This window comes from Tiliqua scincoides, chromosome 8 (genome assembly GCF_035046505.1).
Source record: "Tiliqua scincoides isolate rTilSci1 chromosome 8, rTilSci1.hap2, whole genome shotgun sequence".
Classification (NCBI taxonomy): Eukaryota; Metazoa; Chordata; class Lepidosauria; order Squamata; family Scincidae; genus Tiliqua; species Tiliqua scincoides.
Genome location: NC_089828.1, coordinates 10204001 through 10227594, shown reverse-complemented (window position 1 = coordinate 10227594; position 23594 = coordinate 10204001). Strand labels below are relative to the sequence as shown.

The window sequence follows — 23594 nt, the reverse complement described above, 5'->3', positions numbered from 1 at the left end:
GAGGAAGGGAGATGAGCTGGATGATGCTTCACCCCCCATTCTGACCTCTTATGTAAAGAAGAGCAAACAAACGTGCATCTCGCCTTTCTCCAGTGTTCCCACATGTCTATATAGGGCTGTTGTGTTTGAATACAGTCTATGTGCATAGACCAAGACTGCACAGTCAATTATCAGATTCTTTTCTGAAGATTCAACCACACGATTTTGGCCTACGGACGTTGAAACTATGCATACTGCGAACTACTACCTAGCAATAAAGCGTGCATTTGGAAGCTTTCTGAAGACAATACATTTTTTTTTCAGCACACTACTACATCCAGTTTGTTCTATCTCTGGTTTGCACAGGGGCATGGGGTACCTCCTGTGCCAGATCTCCTTCCGACAAACAAATGCCACTCAATTTCCAGCACACAGCAGCGCAGACGTGAGCAGAAATACCTTGGGAGAGATTTGTTTGTTTGAACATAGCCCCATAAGAAAAGGACAGGATTTGCAAATTCTTGGTAAACACAAAGCACAATCCTAACTGGTCAATAGGCAGGCATAAGTCCCTTACACCGGCCCAAGAGTGATGCAAACATGCTGTAAGGCATGTCCAAGACAACATCAGAGTTGGGAGGGCTGGCACAAGAACAAACGCTGGCCTCCCCACATCAGATTCAGACCAGCGATGGGTCAGTTAGCACCAGCCTGGGGAGGCCAGTGCAGGGGTCGGAGACAGTGGTGGGAGGGTGGAACGGGAGCGTTTTTGGGGGGAGGGAGGGCCAGTGGGGGTGGGGCCAGCCTGGGCAACCCAGTCTGTACCCTAACCCTCCTCCCGAGTAACCCAGCCTTACACCGGGCTGCTTGGATCTGTGCCAGCTAGGATCAGTTTTGCAGCAGCCACCTCCTACGCTGTGCTGGATACAGCGCAGGCCTGTCAGGCTTCCTGTTCCACTGCAGGACAGAATTGGGCTATTAGTCTTACAACATGGAGTATACTTTATGAGCATAAAACAGTGTTGCAAAGCAGTCTAGCCTTTCTTCCCCAGTCAAGGGTCAGAATGTAAGGTACATGATAGACATAAGCATCTCACCTTCCCTTGACCTTTCATTAAAACGATATTGGAGATGACAGAGGCCTGCAAACCACAGGATGCATGAATTAGATGCGCTGTGCTGAGCGATCGTGAAGACCTAGAAAGAGGCTGCTTTGCACACAAAAAACAACAGGGAGAAGAAGTTAATGTGCGTGAACAGGTAGACTATTAGTCTGACAGCTAATCTAGCCATCTGTGTTTGAATATTACCTGCTATGCTTTTGTGGTTTAGGTTTAAAGCTATACAGATGTAGATCATTGGTATTTCCTAACTAAGTGAATAAAGCAAGTCGGCAGGAATTGCAAAAATGGAAGTGTGAGATTAAGCTGAGCCTTGTGAGAACTGAACTCCTTGGCACATTAACTAAACAAAATAAGCCTTGACAAAAGCCAGCTGTGTGTCCATCAAATATTAGAATTTACAAGCAAATCAGCAGTGGATTTGCTCACCATATGAGAGAGAGTTGAAAAATATCTAGAGTGGATAAGAGAGATCTTGATATATATGCTGGTAGCTAGCACTTATTTAATCTCAATATGTTCCAAATTTTAGAGACAGGGTTTGAATGCTAACATAGTTGCTTGCCTTGCTGGATAATACCAGAGTCTATCTAGTCCTTTCTGTTTCTGCAAGGTCTCAAGCTGGGCATGAAGGTGGAAGCCTATTGTTTGTCTTTAGCATCTGAGATTCAGAGGTATACAGGCCCAACCTGAGTCAAGGTGGCATCCAAAACCATTGCCATGTCCACATCCTCCTCCTTCTATGCCTACTGTGTCTTCAAAGCTGTCTTGGCAGGGAGGACCTAGGACTTCTTCTCCCATGATCCTCCCTTCCAACCTGGTGAAGGCACAGAGGAGAGGTAGAGGAGATACAATGATCCCCATTGCTGGAGCATGATCAAGATAGCAGCCAACCCTACCTCCTCCTCCAGCTGCAGCACCATGTTCTTTGGCAGTACCTTCTACAAGTCTGCCACCTCCTCCACTGTGCTGCTTGAAGTGAGTGATCCAGTCTGCCTCTTGGGTGGATTTCCCCTGGGCATACTGCTCCTGAACTCTGAGTTTTAAAATCCTGATGGACATAAATGGAAACCCAGTTTTTAACAGAGTAATAAATTGGGTTTCAGCAGATCCTTGAAAATTGGCAGGACTGGGTTATTTTAGACCAGAGGTGCTCACACTTTTTTGGCTTGAGAGCTACTTTGAAACCCAACAAGGCCCGGAGATCTACCACAGTTTTTTTTACAATGTTCGCGCCATCATAACATATAACATTTATGTGTACAATGTATGTTGGTGTACCTTGAGCCCCACTGTGTATAACAGGACTTACTCCTGAGTAGACATGCCTAGGATTAGGCTGTGAGGCTACAATCCTAGCCACACTTACCTGGGAGTAAGCCCCATTGAGTACAATGGGCCTTACTCCCGGCGTTTCCTCCCAGAGGCACCTGAAGGGGGGGGTCGGCACTCCGCAATCTACTCATTTTGCCTCGCGATCTACTGGTAGATCGCGATCCACCTATTGAGCACCCCTGTTTTAGACCCATGGTCTGCCTCGCTGTAGGCCAGTTTCTTATAGTTATTTGAGATATGGGATTATCAAAAGACAATCTTAAGCCATGAATGTATGCAGCAGCCATCCTTTGCTCTGTACTGAGACTGACAAACAGAGCCCTGCTTCGATGTATTCAGGTAGATTTCCTCTTCCACTTACGGTGGCTCTTCCTGTTGAACTGTCCAGCTGCTGTGAGAGTGACTTCCTGTTACCGTAAAGAGACTGTCTATATCGGGAGGCTGCCTTCTTTGCTACAGGACCGTCGACTTCCCCTATCCAGTAGGGACTCACACCTGTCGAAGGCAGAAAGTACAGAACCAACATGCTGTATGATGAGCACCAGATTACAGAAGAGACACTGAAAATAAAAAATACTCTGTTGTGTCAAGCATTTGGACTCATCTGGTCCATTTTCAAACAGTAGCAATGTTATCTGCCCCTCCTCTTCCCTGCCATTTACCCCTGCAATAGACAGCGGTGTTACATAAATTGTATAGTTATAAATGTCCTGGACATGGAGGGATGGTGAGGAAGAAAAGTGACACTTGTTAAATTTCTGACTGCCGTACAGCTGTTGAAGGTCTGCACCAACAAGGAATTACAGTATATCATTTTGGTGTGTGGCTGTGAGAATTTGTTACCTCTCTGCTCCAGAACTCCTTCCTTGCCTCCTGAAGTAGAACTCTTAAACTTAAGTTTGCAGTTTTTGTTTGTGTGATACACCTGAATCTGTTTATATCCCCTGGATTTAAGTATCACCTGTATTCTGTATTCTATCCAGGGCCAGCCCAGCCATGAGGCCAACTGAAGCTGTCGCCTCAGGTAGCGGATTTGTGGGTGGGTGGGTGGGTGGGTGGGGTGCCCAGCTAATTGCCTCCACTACTCTTTCTCCTCCTTCCACTCCCTGGACTGGAAAAGGACATGGGGCAGAGAGGAGAGTGCTAAGCTAGAACATTGGAGAGTGGGAGGAGCAGAGACTGGCACATCATTGGGTAAGGGGGACAGCTGCCTCAGGCTTCAAGAGGTAGCATGCCAAAGATTAAAAAAAACATGTTAACAAACTTAAAAGAGTTCAGAGTTAGTGCTTGTAAGAGTTAAAAAAAGAATTAAAAGAGTTAAAAAGGAGTTGAGTTAAAAAAAACAAAGACAAACATTGTTGGAAAATATTATATTTCTATAATTCTTATAGAATTGGCTAAAGTCTTTGTCCTCTGACAGAACGTATCTTTTTATTGTCATTGTATGATTTTCAATGATATGGTATCATAGCCATTATTGATGACTGAACATTGTTTTCTCAACATCTTTTTACAACTAATAATATTATTTACTGTACATTTTTATGTATGTATGCATTTTATGTATTTTTATGTACAGCTGGCTTCAAGGGTAGCATATAGTCTTTCCTCTCGGGCTACCTCAGAGGGTTGTTGAGAGGATAAAGTGGCAGGGGCAGGAGAGACGCATGTATACTGGGAGCTCCTGGGAGGAAGGAAGGCCAATAAAATGAACTCATTAAAAAATAGTAAATAGTGACCTGCCTTACAGGGTTGTTTGTCAGCATTACCGAGACACTACGCATGCAAATCTTTCGGCATTTCACAGTGCTACATAAATGCTTGATATCGCTTTGCTTGGGATCTTACTAGCGGAATTGCTGCGAGTCTTTTGGCACTTGGCTTTGGTCTGTAGAATGGATCCATTCTGCCCACACTGTTTGCTGGGCTGCTCTTTGCGAGGACAAGTTGAGGATTCCTGGTGGGGGGACAAAACAGATCCAGAATGTCATAAATGCAACGCACCTGCTCCAGTTTAAAGATGAAAAAGTGATGGTTGCTTAAAGGTTACTTAAAGGTGAGAAAGTTAAGGTTGCTTTGAACTTGTACACACACAAACAGAGGAAAACAAAAAACCACAGGAATGCTGGCGCCCTCTAGTGTCTTAACATGGAACATTTTAAGGTTGAGAACCACATTTACTTTAAAAAGAGTTGTGAACCAAATGCAGGTTGGGAACTGAGATTTGGAGGGGAACTGGTACAAAACATGGATAACACACCTGACCCAAAAGAAACAGAGGGGATATGTCCAGATGGTCCCCATTCCTCTGTCATTTAAGTAGGGGAATCGACATGGGGGCAAAGGGTTAATCATGCTATATTCTGCATGTCTTAGGAATTTAGGGCTGCTTGCACGATGACTGGCTCTCTCACTCCAGTCAGTTCTTCTCTAGCGGCCCCCAGGGCTTCCTGATCAAGAGCTCTGGGCTAAGACAAGCTTCCCTGCTGCCTGGGTGTAAAATCAGGAGAGAAAGGTGAGAGCCATGGGTTCTTCAGGATGCTGATATGGCCAGGTAGTGGGTAAATGGGCTTCTGCCAGGGATCCACTGTCTCTCCACAGGGCCCATAACAAGGCGGTACAGAGGGTAAATTGTACCTAGGCCTAGGGGCCCAGGAGCCAAAAAGCCCAAATTTCCTGGGATCTTACATTTTCCAACATTACCAGGGCCCATGAGAGGGAGTACAGGGGTTAGCATGTAGCTGGGTCTGACATTAAAAAAAAAAAAAGAAGGTCTGGGAGTCAAAGGAGGGGAGCCAGAAATTTCCTGGAAAATGTTTGCATGTGTCTTGTGAAGGTTGGCATTCACATTTTGTGTGAGCCTACATATTTTTTATATATGTATAAATTACGCTCCAATAATCCAATGAAGAAGGGAAGGGGCCCAAAAGAAATGGATCAAATTCCTCTCAGAGGCCCTGTGACACCAGCACACACACATGGGTAGCCCTCTGAATGTTTCTTGGAGCTCTGCAGAGCAAAAAGGACTGTGAAGAGCACATTGGATGGGTGAGGTAGGCAGCAGAGTGAGGGGTCCCAATCCATCAGAGAAAGGAAAGAGGTGGAGTGAAAGGGGAAACACTGGGATTTAGGGGCTGGGGGGAGGAATGTACCTCCCCTGTATACTTTATATGTTAAAACAAAAAAACCTGATCTCATAGCTAATTTGGCCCTAAACAACAGCATCATATGGTCTGAGACATGGAAATGGTGAATTATTCTGGTACTGGAGTTAAGCATGTGCTCAGAAAACTTTTTATACAGTTGAAGAAGTGACAGAGAACCACATGGAGCAGAGAAAGAGACCAAAGTTCTTGAAATGAGCTTTTCAAGCCATTTCTGCCCAGCGTTGCATGTCCACAACAGGGATCAAAAGTGTCCACATGTGGGCTGAGCAGAAATGGGTTTTTTAAAAAATTGGCAAGATTTGAGGAATTGCTGTATCCAAAGGTAACTTCCTTTTTCTACAGCAGGTGTCACTTTTGGTGTGTAAATCAAATTTAGTTGCTGGCTCCCAGCCCTAGAACACAAAGATCTGGGGCCATATAGCAAAGAAAGCACCAAGGTGAGAGTAAAAACAGCACTGTCACTCTGTTCTTTAACAGAGCAAGAACCAGGAAAAAAGAAAAAACAGTGGTACTACTTAAAGAATCTAGGATAGCAAGTGGCTGGTTTGGCTAATAGATAACATAATGCTTAGGTGCTGATTGAAAACACATGCCTAGCAATCAGTAGGACTTAAAACTCTGCTTTCTTGGGGGTGGAATGGTGTGATCTTTGAATCATGGAATCTTTGATGCCCTCCACAGATGGGGCTGAAATGTCAGCTGAGAGATATTTTGTTGGCTCATGGACTTCAAGTCTGGACGCTTTTAATTGGACTATTGGCCATTCTGGCCAGGAAAGCCTTGGCATGTATGCAAGTTTGTCTTTCTGGGCATCTTCCCCTATTAAATATTTGGGAAAGGTGACATTAATATTGAGTTACCACTTTCTTTTCCTGGCATTATTTTTTAATAGAATTTTTTTTGGTTTTTTTAAAGCAGCTGTAGGATGGTCAGGAATTCAACAGGTGATGCCTTTCCCACTGTGGATGTGAAATCCTGGGGAAAGCAGCACTGCTTGAATTTCTGCCTGTCCCAGGGCTTCTAAAGGCACAGGTCCCATTAGGAACACGAACATTTCAAAGTTAAAATTGGTTGTATTATGTATTGTCTACACCTTCCTGCTTACCTTGTTGGCAATTACTAAATTCACCAGGCCTTTTGCTGACTGAATGAGTGATTCTGCCTCCTTGCTGGAGAGGTCTTTAAGAGGTTGTCCGTTGACAGTTAAAAGTTCATCACCAAGACTTAGGCGACCATCCCTTTAAAAAACAAACAACAAAAATTAAATAAATGCAATATGTAATGTATGAATTCTGCCCTAAGAAATGACTGAGGTGGCATAGGAAACAGTTTGTGATGGATCCTTCCTGTGCCAATTTGGTAATGGTTAGGATTCTGAAACAACATGGGGAAAGCCGGTTCCTTTCCATCCATACATTGCTCCCACTCTGGGCCAAGTGATCCGGCTAGGATGTTCTGGTATCCTTGCAGAGTCAAGGGCACAGATCGAAACAGTTCATGGGGTGTCATCTGGTAGACTAGGATCAGAGTTAGCGGAGCAAAAGTGTTCTGCCTACACTTGTGGCTTAGGTTTCAGTGAGTGAACATGGAGGTAAAATGAAAACACCAAGACCTAATGCAAATATCTAAATACAGTATAAGCTCTGTCTAGAAAGTACTCACTTGATTGCAGTTCCTCTGTTCACCTCCAAGGGGAGCAAGAGGGGCAGTCAGCACTTACAGGTAACCTTACATGAGATTTTAGAGGCATTGAGATTTTTCCCCTCTGATTGACTTATCCCAAGGCAGAAGACCTGGGGTCAACCTCTTGATCCTCCCCTTGGCTGTGGGCAGATGGAAGGATTGGACCAGGGGTCTCCAAACTTTTTGGCCAGAGGGCCGCATGAAATATCTGGTGCAGTGCTGAGGGCTGGAAAAAAATTTAAATATAAAAAATAGAGATGGAACTTAGATGAATAAATGAATGAGGGCCCAATCCTATCCAATTTTCCAGTGCCGGTGCAGCTGTGCCAATGGGGTATGCACTGCATCTTGTGGTGGGGCAGCAGTCACAGAGGCCCTGTTAAGGTATGGGAACATTTGTATGGGAGATGGATAGGACTGGGCCCTGTGGGCTCATTCACTCAGCCTCTCCGACCCTCAGAACACGTTCCAGATGCAATCGGAGCACAGCTTTGGTCATGTTCAGTCGAGTGGGCCAGAGGCTTTCAGGGGACAAGAGGCTGGCAGCTGGCTGGATAGAGGCTCGCTGCAGGCTGCATCTGGCCCCTGGGCTGGGGTTTGGAGACCCCTGGATTGGACCAATGAACAGGTGTGAGCAACACCCCAGCAGGGTACCAGTGGTTTCTGCCGGGTCCTTTGTTTCACTTAGGCTAGGGCTGCTAGACAATTATGGGGTGACCAGCATTAAGCTTCTCCGGTGCAGGTTATTGTGGTCAACCTATTCAAGCTTGCAGCAGGGGCTCACTCTGGGGCTTGTTTATTAGGGGCCATTCAACACTGGCACAATTAGTCCCCATAAGTGTTCTCCTTTATGGGGAACAGCACTTGTTGGGGATGGACAATTTGGATGGGGGGGGATGCCCTCCTTCTGTCTCCCGCATGCCATGGCCCAAACAAAATCCTCCTCCATTCCCCATCTGTTTTCAGAGGAAGAAAAGTACTCTTAGAGTCCTGAACATTCCCACGTTGCATCTAATTTGGTCCTAAGTGAAAATGACGATGATGCTGGCTTTTACAAATTTTTTTAAGTCCGATTTGCCAAAATTTTATGAGTCATCAGCTCCAAGTTCTGACTTCAGCATGAAAATATTCTGGCTACAGCCCTAAGGGTCAACTGTTTTATGTTTATTTTATTTTATTTTACTTTTGGTTGGCTGGTTGTTAGCCCTGGTGGGAAACCACATGATTTGCTCTGCTGCCTCCATGAAGGCTATCTAAATGTTGCTGAGTGGGATGGGAAGATGCTGCAGGCAATAGGCTCTGATGTTGTTGAGCTAATGTGTGGATCAGCCCTAAAAGAAGAGGTGTGTTTCAAGCCTGGCTGGAAGGCTTGTGGCACCTCTGCCTATTTGGTGTGTTGTGGCAAAAATAAGTCCTAGGCCGTGTCATCACATGCATGAAAGGTGGTACATACCTCAGGGTCAAACTATGTGTTGCTTTAAGTACATGCTTTGCAAGGGTGTGCTTTTAAAAAAAATTAAGTAGCAGCCAGATCCCCTGTGGAGCGAGACACAGGGAAAGAGGGGCTTTAATCCTATCCCTTGTCAGATCCAAACTTGGATCTTCTCCACTGGAGTCGTCATTTGGCTACCATTTATCTTTCAAAAATCAAATCCTCACCTGCAAAGCACATGGTTTAAATAATGTCCAGTTTGACCTGGAAGATAATGGGAATGAATCACCATCTGAGAGTGAGATTCTAAACATGTGGCATCAGTGGTGGCTGTTGCTATGTTGCTAACTCTTGTTGTCATTGGTTGAGCTGCTGTTTTGTCACAGAATGTTCACTGTAATTGGTCAAGACAACATGCTTCTGCAGTAGGCTTCAGTCAAATGGTGTAGTTTCTGGGGTAAAAGTTTAAGGAATCCCAATTTTCCTTTGGCTTTGAGGGAGGGAGAAATATCAAAATGTTCAATTATTTGCAAATATATTGGTTGTATCCTGCAAGAGTAATTCATGCTAAGTGAACCAATGAGAAGTTGATGAGACAAGTTTAGCATGTTGAAGTCTCATGGATTTTGGTGGGGCTTAGAAATCCTTGCTGTCTTAGGATACAGTTACTTGTTTTCCACATTTTTATAACACCCTTCCTCTAAGTAGCTCAGGGTGGCATACATGGTTCCTTCTCTCCTTTTTGTCCTCACAACAAACCTGTGAGGTACCTTAGGCTGAGAGATAGTGACTGGACCAAGGTCACCCAGGAAGCTTCAGGACTGACCAGGGATTTGAACCTGGATCTTCTAGGTTGGTGGTTCCCAAACTTGTCGCCATTGACCTACTGCACCATTGGCTGTGGCTCCCCATTAGGGCTACAATTCTATACATTGTATAGAGCAGCAGCTTTTTTGTGAGGATTCTGCGGCTCCCCTGGCTGTTTTCTGTTTCTCCCCAGGGAGCCACAGCTCGCAGTTTGGGAATCACTGTTCTAGGTGGTATAGGTCTTCTAGGAGACCACTCTCACTCTCCAGGATGCACACAGCTCTATGTTTTGAGGTGAACTTTGCAATATATGCCTACTTCGATTATGTATTGTAGTAATTTAAATTTTCATTGCAAAATTTGGAATTTACTTTCATTTAGAGTGCAAACCTGAGCACAGGTCCTCTGTGCCAGCCCAGGAGTGTCGTAAACATACCATAAAACACAGATTTACCTCCTTGAGAGCAGGCTGGGCCAGTGCTGAGGCCAGGTCCTGCTTACGGACACTGGATCCGTGGCCAGAGCAGGGGAGTTAATGCCGACTGAAAGAGGATGGTGTGGAGGGGTGGCGGGAGGATGGAAGTGGGGAGGGAGCATTTTTGGGAGGGGGAAGGTAGGACGCTGGGCAGTTTGGGACTGGCCACAGCACCGCAGGCTGAATCATAACTTCCCCTCCCAGCCAGCCCAGTCTTACACAGGGCTGTTTGGATTGGCACCAGCGTTTTCACTGGTGCAGATCCAAGTAAACACATGGGGTGCAACATGGGGTAAGGGGGGAAAAACCTCTTATTCCAAGTAGCACTCTAGCTGGTACCTACCTTGCATTGGATACAGCGCAGGCCACTCGGCCTGCCTGTTCCAGTGCAAGGTAGGATTGGGCTGCTGATGTCATTATTTTGGTGGCAGGGCAAATTTCAAACCTTAAGTGTGCTTGTAGCATACCTCTGGGCAGCTCCTCCGTCAATCACTTGGCTAACTGTGAATTCTTTGCCCAAAGTAGAGCAGTTGGGCGTCCTGGAGACTTGAATTCCCAGACCATCGTTCCCTGTGGCTATGCAAAGCTTCCAGATGCAGTTGTCCTGGTTTGGAAAACAAGGGGCGTATTTAAGGTAAAGATGCATGTTTCTGATGTACTATTTGTCAGCTAACTGGCTTTTACAGTCCATCACAAGTGCTCAGCTGTGAAACACTGCAGAGTACATTGTTTTGATTTCTAGTGTCTTGTTTGAATTGTGTAAACCAAACCACCCACCACCACCCAGATCTGTTGCATTTGGAGGAGAGCAGCAAGACGGAAATCCAACAAATCCATAAGAGAACCCAAGAGAGTAGGTACGCCCCCGTGCTGGATTGGGTCCAGTAGGGGTTTTTTGCATCTAAAAATGTGCATTTACTTCTTCATCGGGCACAGCAAAGTGAAACAACAAGTTTCAGATGTTGTTTGAAGTAAACACAATGCTGGCAGTGACTGAAAACTGGAATGCATTTGTTCCTGCTTTACCGGACTTAATGGGGTCCCATGTGCAGGATTAGATAGGTTCTAAGAGATGAACTGCATTATATTCCCACCAAAAGAAGTTCTACTAATAGTTCTCTCATAAACTAGTTAGTGCTCTGATGATGCTCCCATTTGTGTGTCTCTCTCCCTCTCTTTTCTTTCTTTTTCAAAAAGAAGGTAGAGTTGGGGTCAGCTTCAGGTTTCAGTGTCCTTGGCAAGATGGCCTCTAGTGGTCCCCCTTTTGTCTAGGTCAGGGGTGTCCAAAGTTTTTGGCAGGAGGGCCACATCATCTCTCTGACACTGTGTCGGGGGCCGAATTAATTTACATTTCAAATTTGAATAAACTTACATAAATGAATATATTAAAGATGAACTTATATGAATGAATGAAGGTCTTGCAATAGCTCAAGGTCTATAAAAGGCCTTGCACAAAGCAAGGCTGGCCTTTCCTTTGCTGCTGCTACTGCATCACAGACATGAAACAACAAGCAGTGGAGGGAGCCCTCATCCCACAGCTCACTTGAGAGGCCAAACAGTCGGCCTCACGCTGAGAGCAGTTGCGTTGGGCCAGTGTGGGCTCCAACAAATCTCTGGAGGGCCAGAGGCTCATTGGAGACTAGGGGCTCCCTGAGGGCCACATAGAGAAGCCTTGAGGGCCACAAGTGGCCCCAGGGCCAGGGTTTGGACAGCCCTGGTCTAGGTAGACGCAGCCTCGCCTCCCTTCTGTTGTGACTTTGGGTAGCTACAGGGATGGGGACTCAAGTCAGGTGATCCGAGTCAGTCTCAAAAATACATGTTTGCTGACTTGTGCAGACTCTAGTCACCTGCATTGATGACGCAAGGACCGACTCAAGACTGAGGCCACTGACTCTGCACATGTGGGGACCAAAAGGGAGTCTGTCTGGGTGTGCTTGCTAGCTTTTTATGTGGCATGAAAGACTTGTGGAGCCATCGTTCAGACCAGGCGAGCAGCAGAAAAGTTTCAGCCAGGAGGCAGGGAAGGGTTAGTGTTTTGCTTTTGCATCCGGCAGGCAGGGAGGCAGAAATGGGCTCTCTTGTCCATCTCTGAAGGAACTGATGATCACTGGACAAAGGATGGGCAGTCTGATATTTTCCTTTGGCTGAGGTAGGGCAAAAGAATGAGTCCAAAGGGGTTCTTGCCTTAGAACATAAGAACAGCCCCACTGGATCAGGCCATAGGCCCATCTAGTCCAGCTTCCTGTATCTCACAGCGGCCCACCAAATGCCCCAGGGAGCACACCTGATAACAGGAGACCTCATCCTGGTGCCCTCCTTTGCATCTGGCATTCTGACATAGCCCATTGCAAAAATCAGGAGGTTGTGCATACACATCATGGCTTGTACCCCATAATGGATTTTTCCTCCAGAAACTTGTCCAATCCCCTTGAAAGGCGTTCAGGCCAGATGCAGTCACCACATCCTGTGGCAAGGAGTTCCACAGACCAACCACACGCTGAGTAAATAAATATTTTCTTTTGTGTGTTCTAACTCTCCCAACACTCAATTTTAGTGGATGTCCCCTGGTTCTGGTGTTATGTGAGAGTGTAAAGAGCATCTCCCTATCCACTCTGTCCATTCCCTGCATAATTTTGTATGTCTCAATCATGTCCCCCCTCAGGCGCCTCTTTTCTAGGCTGAAGAGGCCCAAACGCCTTAGCCTTTCCTCGTAAGGAAGGTGCCCCAGCCCCATAATCATCTTAGTCGCTCTCTTTTGCACCTTTTCCATTTCCACTATATCCTTTTTGAAATGCAGTGACCAGAACTGGACACAGAATTGGCTGGACAACCAGGAAGGGGGAAAAAGGAGGCAGGGAAACCAGAGGGATGTGATTTGTAGTGATTTTGCTTTCCAACCTCATGGCTCCTATGGGCTTCATTGTTACTTGGGGGAGGAAGCCTAATTAAATGACCAGCACAAATAGAACTACTTCTGAGTAGAGCTGCAAAGGATTGGGTCATACTGGGAAGCCTCCCAGCTGCTGCCCACGACTCTCCTGCCGCTTCTATCCCCACTGTCGTGCAGTCCTTCCCACCCCCTCCTGCCTTGTTTACAGATGGGATGGGGACAGCAGGGAAGTGTTTAAAGAGAATGCCAACACACACACACTCCAGCAGCTGGGTTTTTAAAGGGATCTTTCTGAGTCACAAAAATGCTCTGGGTGAACTCGGATAGTCCTCCTGTGAGGACTCATTTTCAAGCTGAGTTGCAGGGAGCGGAGACTCATGACTTGAAAGTCAGGCTGCGCTTGGGTAGCTGTGGGTGACTCTTGCAGTTGCCCAGTTTGCCCCACAGTGTGGTGGAGACAGAATTGGGCCACTGCCCAGTACTGCCTGAGAGGCACCTGCCCCAGGAGCTACACCAAGGGGGGGGGTGCATGATTGACCCTCAGGCTCCGCCCTTGTTAAAGGGTAAGTGCTGGTGGCTTTGCAGTTTGAAGGGGAGCCTACACAGGAGGAGGAATGGGGGTGGGGTGTGAAGCCACTGCATCAAGCACCCCCTCCGTTGGGGAGAACCCGGAAGTGATGTCACATGATGTTGTTTCATCACTGCTGTGGACACTGGTGCACCGCATCACACCTCTGACTGCTGCAGCACACCCAGCCATCAGGCGGTCGAATGGCCATGCTGCTGCCACTTCCTCCTCTCCTCCCTGTAATTCACAATTCAAAGGAGGCAGGGCAGGGTGTGAGGCAGATGGGAGTGTTGAGTAATGCAGCACTGGCCTACCACCAAGGTCTCACTTAGCTGATAGCCACTGCTTGCTGACCAGGCCCATTTCTCTTGGGGGGGGGCAGGGACAAGGCAGGGGTCTGTGGTAGTCCTCCACAAAGCTCTGTCCCCTTGGCAAGTGTCTGCCAGTTCCACTTTGCACTGACTCTATATGAGCACAGGAAGCTGCCTTCTTCCTGTGATCCCAGACCTTTTTGTTCCCACTAGCTCAGCCGGGTCTACACTGACTAGCAGTGGCTCTCCAGGGTGATTTTATTCACCCAGCTCAACTTATAAGAAACTGAAGCAGGGCCTTCTGCATGCCCAGCAGGTGCTCCATCACAGAGGTATCCCCTTTCCCGTCTACTTGAAATGGGGGTGGATCCAAGGGGAGGGCCATGGGAGGGCCATCCCCCCCAGTGTCTGGCAGCAGGCAAGAGCACTCGCCGGGCTGGGGAGCAAAATTGGGCGAGAGGGGAATGCCCACTGGGTGTGTGCCAGTGGGATTGGCTGTAATAGGAGCCCAGGTCTACCCACCAGGTTGACCTGGGCTCTGGAGTTGGTTATGCACATGCCCCCCCCCCAAACACAGACACTGGAACTGCCCCTGACTTGAAAAGCCTACGCAAACTGTTTAATCAGAGGTGACAGCTGGACAAAAGAAATGGCAGCCATGCTCCTGCCATACTGCCTTTAGCCCTCGAGACATCATAGCCTGTCTTCAGTCTCCAGCCCCTAGCAATCCACCCCCAAAGGAAGCCCTCAGAAGCCTTACGGCAAAGACCACTGTCCCAGAATTTCCCTCCAAGCTAACAGTTTTGAACCGTTCGTGAGAGATGCCTTCAAGATCCCAGCTTAACCCTGTTGTGCGTGCTACAATGACAGCTTTGTATTGCAGCAATCCTCTTGCTGCATTCCAGGTAGTGCTGGTCCCGCTGTGCTGCTGAGCAGATGGGATTGACAAGTGCCCTACTGAGCACATGGGATGAGCCAGCTGCTCAGTAGGGGTGCAAGATCCTTGGCACGCTATTTGTGCTGACTCGGCTTGCTGGTGGGGAATTTGATATGGCAAATCCCTGATCTGGAGGCAGCTCGTGGGTCAACCAGAAAAGTGGTTGCTAGCCGATTCTTAGGAAGTCGAAGCAGACCAGGGTCTGCAACCCACCTACCTTGATAAAGAACTTCTTCCTCATGTTCTTGCAGCTTTCACTGGCTGCTTCCTTCAGCTGCATCATGCTGGCGATCATAAGAGGCTCAGGGTGGCCCTCCTCGTTGGACGACGCGCACGCTAATTGGAGGCGAGGGCAGTAGCCGGTTTCCTCTTGGCCCCAGGTGGCCGGAGTCTCAAAGGGGTTGGGGTACTTCTCCTCGGGACTTGAGCCGTCGTCGCTGTTCCTGCTGTTGCAAAGGATCAGGGACCGCGAAAGCGAGCGCAGGGTTTTGGACTTGCGACTTTTTGTGCTGTTCTGCCGTTCCATATTGGTCAACCTGGAGATCTTTCTCTTCTGGTTAATTTGCCATGACTTTCTCCGCTTATTGCAGCTAAATATCCTAAGGAAGAGAAGGACGAATTTAAAAGGGATTGTCGCGTGCTCTTTCCTCTCCCCCACCTTGCCAAATAACACACCACTGAAAATTTGTGATTAAGACAGAGAGGCCTTCAGTTCAGGAATAGCAATGTGATGTCTCATGACTTGCTAATTCTGTACTTTTCTGTTTAGGGAAGCGCTAGGCAGGATTTTGCTTCACTTCTTGACTTTATGGTGTTGCAGCCTCTGTTTCCAGGCACTGAGGAAGACTTGAAAACAAACCATGCGTATCAGTGTCCTCCAGATCTAGCAGTCTCTGAACATTACGTATATTTTTTTCAGTGTGCACCTAAAAAATACATGCAGTGAAAAATGTGGTGTGTGTTGAAGCATCTACCCTACAGACACACATGATAAAGCAGCAGTTTTCAACCAGTGTGCTGTGGCACATTGGTGTTCTGCGAATGGTCCCCGGGTGTGCCATGGGAGTTTGAGGGAGGGTCATTTATTAGTAGGGCCAATGGGGATGTGAGCCCCAACTGGCAGCATGGTGTACTTTGTCAACTGTCAAAAAACGGACGGTGTGCCTTGAACAATTTAGTGCCTTTGAAGTGTGCCATGAGATGAAAAAGATTGAAAATCACTGTGATAGAGGGTGGAAACACACATAACTTTTGGAGAGAAAAGTAGTTTTGGTATGAGAGGTGATTGGATTTGAAGAGAAGCATGGTTGGAAGGGAAAGAATTATACTTAAGGATACATGTTCATGCGTTATGCGGAGTCAGACTTTTGGGCAATATAGCTCAGGATTGCCTGCACTGGCTGATTTCAGACAGGGCTCTTTTTCAGCCTGACCCAAGGTGCTGCCAGGGATTGAATTTGAGACCTCTTGCATGGAAAGTAGGTCAGTAAAATGACAGTAGCAATAACCAAGAAACTTACTAGACAAAAGTGAGGTAACCAGTCTTAAAGAAGAAACAAGTTAAAACAGACTAAAAAAAACCAGAGAAAGATAATACATGAATCCAGTGGAAGATTTCTGGAAACAGGCAGTAAAGGGACCAGTAATAAATTAATCCCTGGGCATTGGTGCTGATTGGGCTCATAGGGGAGTGGACAAGCAAATGAGCAGTGATGACAGCAACAGGGAGAAGGAAAATCCACTCAAGGTGAGGGACCCACTGAGAGGATCTTGCTGAAGACAACACCTGCCGCCACGCCCCACGCCCCCCCCCCCCCCCCCGCACAAAAAAGCCTGGAGCTGACACCACGGAAAGAAAACGTGGGTTTTGGTTTCACAAGAAATCATTTTCCCCCTTCAAGTAAGGCTAATCCCTCGGTTGAGATTCTGTGCTGGGCACACTTGATTTGTAAGTGGTTTAACAAAAGTAGATTTTCTGGATGGTAAGGAGGAATGTGTGGCTAGAAATGTATGCATTTTGCCCTAAGCTTCTTTTAGCCCCCACTTCTGGTGCAGAAGAAGGAGACTGTTTAACATGTATCTAGCCAAATCCTTGGAAAAAGATACAGAGCCTGTCATTGCCATAGAGTCCTTTCCAAACTTCTGATAGTGGAGGAGTCCTCTTTTTTTTCTGAATTAAAACAGAAAGTGTTTTTCACACATTACACCCCCAAAAGGGTTATTTTCAAGGTCAAACCATGTGTGATGCTAAATGTGCGATTAGGGCTTTCGTCTTTTTAACAACAAGAATAGCCATGGGGTAGAGGTGAGGAGGAACAAGTCTGTGGCATAACCCCTTTACCCACTCCATGTCAGGAACTGCTTGGGCAGGTTCTAGCAGCTGCCCCTTGTGGCAAGATGCTCAGGCTGCAATTAGATACATAGTTTCTTGGGAGTAAGCTCAATTGTATATCATGAGATTTTCCTCCCAGTAAACGTGCATAGGAATCTGGCTGCAGACTCTTCACTCGCCCCACCTGCGCAGGTTGGTAAATGGGCCTCTCTGGACAGGAAGAACTTGGTTCTCTCTCCTGTCTGCACTGGGTCTCCTTGTCTCCTAGGACTCACAGTTTGATCTCTGGCTTGTCTTCTTATCCTCGCCTGCTCTCAACTGGTTGTGACCCTCCACCATTGCTGCACATGACCCAGCCCTGAAACATTGGAGGAAAGCTTCAGTAGCCATTACTGAAAGATTCTCCTCTGAAACTAATAGCCTCTTCAGTTTCTGCCAGAATCGTAGCATGGAGAGAAGAAACCACCACCACTGTGGTCCTTAACTAGGTAACTCCTCACAGCTCTTTCAGTTATTCAAGTTATAGAACAGTGTTTCCCAGACTGTGGGTTGGGATCCACCAGTTGGTCGCAAGCCAATTTTTGGTGGGTCATGAAAAGTTTTTAAAACATTAAAAAAAAAAATCTTTGCAAACACCCTTGCTTGGTTTGCAGAGGAAAATTGTTAGCTGGTATGAGGTAATCTTCATCCCCCAAATTAAAAATGCCACATTTTCTAATTTTTTCCTGGTAATTGGCATGCCATAGATCACATGTGAACACAGTTTCAGCCCTTTGTCTGTCCCGGAGGTTTCTAACTGCACATCTTGCTCTCCAGTTCAGGGTACCTTCTGTGCACTCTGGAATGACTGCAAAGGTTCGGGGGAACATTCCTTGAACTCTGTTTCTAAGGAGAGTCAAGCAAATGTCTACAGACGGATATACTATATGTAAGGTCTCTAGAAACCTCAGAAGCATAGACCCCAATTATTAATTTATTATTCATAAATAAAAGTATTACTAGATTTTTTTTGTCTAGTCGATAGCTTGCAACAGATTCTCATTTTAAAAAGTGGGTCTCTTTAAGTTTAAGCTAAAACTTTTAGCTTAAGGGTCTTTTTAAGTTTAAACTAAAAAGTTTGGGAAGCACTGTTCTAGAATATTCTGAATGATAACCGATTAACGCAGGGATGTCAAACACAAATCATGCAGTGGGCCGAATAACATTCAGGGCACCTGCTGAGGGCCAGAAGTGACATCATTAAGTAGGAAGTGATGTCATTAAACAGATGATGGCCAGAAAAACTCATTAGTTGTAAATGAGATAAGAGAAAACGTGCAGATCCTGATCGTATTTTCAAGCTGGGGGGAGCCCAATTATCAGCTGGGCCACCCTTTCAGCAGCACTGCTTCTGCCGTGGCATCACTTTGCAGCTCTGCAACCGAGAGGTGCTCTATGAAGCAGTACTGGAAGCAGCACTGCTGAAAGGGAACTCTTGAAGAGTTGAATTATAATGGACAGGATAAAGAGCTTCTGGGGACCACATCTGGCCCACAGGCCTTATGTTTGACACCCCTGGACTAACCCCTGAACGATGTGTGCTTCGTTCTTTAGAAAAGATAAGAGTAAGAATCGGTACTACCAAATAAGCCTGGCACTTGTGTTTCTTTGTGTCTACTCCAGGTGCCTTCTGTGGAGAAGAAGGTAAGCCCAATGCAGTGACTTACGCAGGGACGGAGTGATGAAGGGCACCTAATTCTGCTCCCTCTCTGTTATCAGGAATAATGGAAAGTTCCTGTCACATCTGACACACAAGGTGGGATTACTCACCACACACCCCTAGCAGAGGTTGATTGGGAGGAGGTCAGAAATCATAAAGAGACACAACAGGCAGGCTCTTTTTGTTGGTGCTCTGGGCTCCCAGCAGCCTTTAATTATTGAGTTAGCTGCATTTCTTATAACATTCTAGAAGCTATATCAGGGTGAAGAGTCATTCTTGTTCACCACCAAAGGGTTCACCAGCTCAGACTGACCCCTGGACGCTCTGTACTGCTGACAGCCATAGTACTTGATAATATCATTGAGGAGCAAGTAGAGGGCACTGTGGGGGGCCCCAGTGCATGGCTTTGACCCAGGACCTCCAGAAATCCAGTGCGAGCACTGCTCCTGACACATGGTTTGGCAATTCATTCCTTTAGGGATAGAGCATGTTTGTACTGGCCCGAGTTCAATGCTCATAATCTTAAGGACAGGATAGGGCTAAGAACTAATTATGTGATGCAAACATTGAAGACTTATGAAATTAAATTATGTCAAAGGCTAAACATTTTAGCCCCAAGGCCACAAATATGCAATAAACATCATTTCTCCACCCACCCACCCCCCCACCTACCCCAGACATTAGCTTCTTTTTCTTTCCTCTCTCCTGGTGTGTCACCCAATCAGGTCTCAAAGATTTTGCATTTCTTAAAAACACACGTGCACAGACATGTGCATGGTTTGTAGCTGTGGCTGTAGCCAGTGGAGTAGCTAGAGGGGGTGTAAAGCACTCAGTTTTGCAGGAAGCCTCACCGCAGCATGCAAGCTGCCATTCTGGGCGACAGGAGCAAAATGGAGGAATTCACCTCTGTTTTGCTCCCCCTGCCTGGATTGGCTGTAAGGGAGAGGGGCTGCTTGCATGCCACAGTGAGGTTCCCTGCAAAACTGAGTGCTTTGCACCCCCTCTAGCTACACCACTGGCTGGAGGGAAGAGTTCACTAGTTAGATCTATGTATGGTGGTGTGTACGGGTCTTCCAAAGCAGGCAGTGTAAACTGCCTGAGAAGGATGTAGAAGTAGGGGGAAAGGGCACAATTGCTGTTTATTTGAATTCTGACCCAAAAAAAGCTGTGCTCCTGGTAACTGTGACATGTCTAGGGGAGTCTGTCTGCTGCGTACAGTTTTGATGCTACAAGAGACAGTAACCAAGAGAACTGAACCTAGTGTATAAAATTCAACCCTCTGCACTGCCAGCCAGTCACCCAAATACTCTGTGGCTCAGCCCATAAATCCCAGGTAATCGTGGATCTGCTCATCCTTGGGTAAAGGGAATCACCACACAGCAGAATGGAAACAGACCAGCCCCATCATAAATCAGAACTGCCACCCCAACCACAATGGAAGCAATTAGAGCAGAATCTAACCTGGTGTTGAAAACAGATCCAGCGGCTTTCTGGAAGCATGTTGTATTTCTTGCCTTTGAAGACAATCTCAGAAGGTGGAGAAAGGAAGCCCTCCAATCAATCTTCCCTGTCCTGGAATGCATTCAGGAAAAAAAAATAAAACAAGCTGCAGGTCACTGCTGATGAAGAAGGGATGGAAAGAGGCCAGGTGGGCCTAGATGAGGAGAGGAAAGCCCCAGCCCAACAAGGGATTGGTTGGGTTCTAACTAGCACTTTCCCGGGGCCTCCAGTTGTCGTGGGAGCTGGACTCAACTGGAGCTGGGACCCATTGTGAGATGCCTATTGGAGATAGGAGCGTGAACCGGTTGTGCCTGGACTGGCAGAGTGACCAAGAGGACTTTGGGAGGAATCTGTCACCTGAGGTGATTGGAGGCAGTCACCTCCTTACCAGGCTGGTTCTGCCCTGCTTGTCTGCCTCTGTAGTAGAACCCTTCCTGCTCAACCTATATCATTTGTCAATAAAGAGATGCTTACTAAGGTACCATAGTTCCCCAGATTGCCCTTGTGCCCATCCCCACTGGAAACTTACCCAGAAAGGCTGACTGGATCTCCTACTACTCGGGGAATAAGTAGTTCACAGAACGAGATCTGTGAAGTGCATTTTGTTTTGCAATCATTCAGAAAAGAACCCCACATGCGCCAAACACCGTGATTGGTGTCTGCTGATCTCAAGCTAAACTTGATGTTTCCCAAACTAATTAATTCAAATACGTTGCCTGCCTCGTCATCCCTAGTCTATGCAGTCAAGACACGCTGATGCCCTCTCTGCTTCTTGCATTCTTTTCGCTTTCCTTCAATGACCGGCACTCCTGACTCAAAGTTGTCTTGGGTTTTGTAAATCCAAACCAAATGTGAAAACTGTTTCACTGGCTGATTATTCCTCCCCCCCCCCCCGTTGTGCATTAAATCGCTGTAACCTGTTTTGCTCTTTGATGTAAACAACGCATGTGCACAGAGCAGTGTCCATTTGGTTTGCATTTGGCTTTGGTACCTCACCGAGCATTTGCAAGACGTCAAATGTTTGGCGCAACAGAGAGAGAGAGAGCTGGAGAGCATTGCTCTTTAATGAAGCTGCAGGAATGCAAGATCTCTCCATCAGTGGTGAGAACAAGATGGTTTTAATGCCGTTTGGCACACGCGATGTAATATAACCTCATGCAACCTACAGAGCTTGTCGCTTTCTGCTTTGAGCTTTGCCGCATAAATAAAACTGAAAGTATAAGAGGGTGACTGAGACCATCCAATCAGTAGGTTCCCCGTTCTTACAACTTCATCTGGGAGAACTGGGGTTGACTGCATGGGCAAAATCGCCATCTAACCATTAAAAAGCATAAAATATTAAAAGGAACTTACAACAAAGAAGCAGAAATATCAGACTCCTTCAGAAGGCTGTTTTTCTTCGCGGGCCTGGCAGAGGGACTCAAGTGCAATAATTGGAAACACACCCTCCGAATGTCACATGACTTGGTTTCAGTAATTCTGTGCAGGACTGGCTATAGGACAAGGCTATTGTTTCCAAATGCAAGGAGGGGCAGCGAGAAGTGATGAACGGACCCAGTGAAATTCTGCATGCGGGGCACCAAGCCAGGCGCCCCTTTCCCTTAAGTGATGTCTTGCCATCCATTTGCTGTGACGGGGCAGTTCCTCATGCCAGAGCTTTGCAGTTCTATGTGGAGGCTGACAAGAGCGTACCCCATAACACTGAAGGTGGGATGTCCGTTCTTCGCTGTGGTTGGTGCACCAAGAACACCGAAAGCTGCCTTATACTACATCTACTGAGACCACGTTGACTGTGACTGGCTGTAGCAGTGCAGGGTCTTGGGCAGGGATCTCTTTCAACACCTGCGACTTGATCTCCTTTTAATTGAAGATGCTGGGGCCCGAATCTGGGAGCTTCTCCTTGCTAATCGTTGCCACTCCATATCCTTCCAAAGCAGTGGCGTAGCTAAGAAATCTGGTGCCTGGGATCCCAAAGTTTTTTTTCAACTCCCCAAAATAATTTAACCCACCCAGATGACACCTTAGAGGCCTCTGAACTTTGAGGGGGTATCTTCAAGGCCTCCAAAAAGCATGTCTGGTTTTCACCAAAAGGCATCATCTCAAGGCACAGTATAGGGACAGTGTACCCCCATGTACCCCCTAGCTATGCCACTGTTCCAAAGTTACCTTATATTGAGTCAAGTCACTGGTCCATCGGGTTCAGAGTTTTCTGCTCTGACTGGTAGCAGCTTTCTAGAGTCCTAGGTAAAGGCCTCCCCCAGCATCTTACTACTTGAGATCTGTTCTAAGCAGAGGTGCTGGAGACTGAACCTGTCACATGCAAAGTGTGCCCTCTACAAACATTTTTTTTTAAAGCAGCAAATTTGATGTGATAACAAAATTTTTTAAAATGTACTAGGTAGGTGATTTAGGTGGTATTGTGTCAGCAGATGCAGTCACATGCATGTAGAGGTGTTAGAGGATGGTTTTATTTGTTCACATGTTTGAGGTTTTTTCTCCAAAACGAGAAGGGCAGAAAGTGATGTTATTTTTTTAATTTTGTTATTGCTGAAAAAACCCACCTCTAGTTACAGGGTACTTAACAGCAGGTACACAAATGCCATTCAGGTGTGCAGCCACTAATATGGGAAACCGTCCTCGATTGTTGTATTAGGATTTGTCCTCTTTTTCTTTCTGGATGGAGTGTTCTGGGACATCAAAAGCCTGCTACAAAGCTAAGGCTGGTTTTTTTTCCTCAGTATGTTCTACAGAATAAAAGGATTTATGGAACAGAAAATGTTTATTGTAGATGGAGCAGCTACTGCTACCAAGAGAGATTGCACGATAATCAATGGTGCTTTAGCCTCTTCTAACCCTCCCCAAGCCAGATTCTTTGGCAGCCTGGAAGATGTTGTGGTTTAGTTTTTGTGTAGGTGAAATGTGCCGGCCTTTAAAAAAAAAAAAAAAAAGTGGTGGTCCATGTGATGAGTAAGTAATAACAACTGCAGCATTTGCAAGGCGTGTGAGGGTCCAATCCCTCCATGACTTCAGAAAGACATCCTTGCTGTTTGGCAAAATATGTGTGCCATGCTAGGAATGTGACTGTTAACAGAGCTTTTTAAGTGAGTGTCTCTGTGGAGGTGGAGGTTCTGTGGGTGAGCTGGCAGAAGGGGAGGGTGTAAGAATGTCCTTTTAAGAGGCGCCTTGCTGGATCAGACTCAAGGGTCAATTTGGTACAATTGTAAACAATGGCCAAAACGACTGCCCTGTAAGCTCACAAGGAGGGCATGGGGTGATGGTTTTCTTTGCTACCAGCATCTGGTAGATAGATCCATACAGCCTCTGAACATGGAAGTGTTATTTAACTAAAAGCAATTGC

At 46.6% G+C, this 23594-nt stretch overlaps 1 protein-coding gene across 2 annotated transcripts in view; it reads right to left on the bottom strand.

Moving 5' to 3' along the window:
• IL16 (interleukin 16) overlaps nucleotides 1-15231 on the bottom strand; it is a 45943-nt gene extending 30712 nt beyond the window's left edge. The window contains exons 1-7 of one of the 2 annotated variants that reach the window (XM_066635027.1): nucleotides 14923-15231; nucleotides 10467-10603; nucleotides 6708-6840; nucleotides 4284-4392; nucleotides 2797-2930; nucleotides 2751-2756; nucleotides 1077-1187 (exon numbers count right to left, since the gene is read on the bottom strand). In XM_066635027.1, coding sequence (XP_066491124.1) covers nucleotides 1077-1187; nucleotides 2751-2756; nucleotides 2797-2930; nucleotides 4284-4392; nucleotides 6708-6840; nucleotides 10467-10603; nucleotides 14923-15231 — 939 coding nt within the window. The remainder of the gene's footprint in view (nucleotides 1-1076; nucleotides 1188-2750; nucleotides 2757-2796; nucleotides 2931-4283; nucleotides 4393-6707; nucleotides 6841-10466; nucleotides 10604-14922) is intronic. The other variant, XM_066635026.1, reaches the window with a different exon arrangement.
• Nucleotides 15232-23594: the final 8363 nt, after the last annotated feature.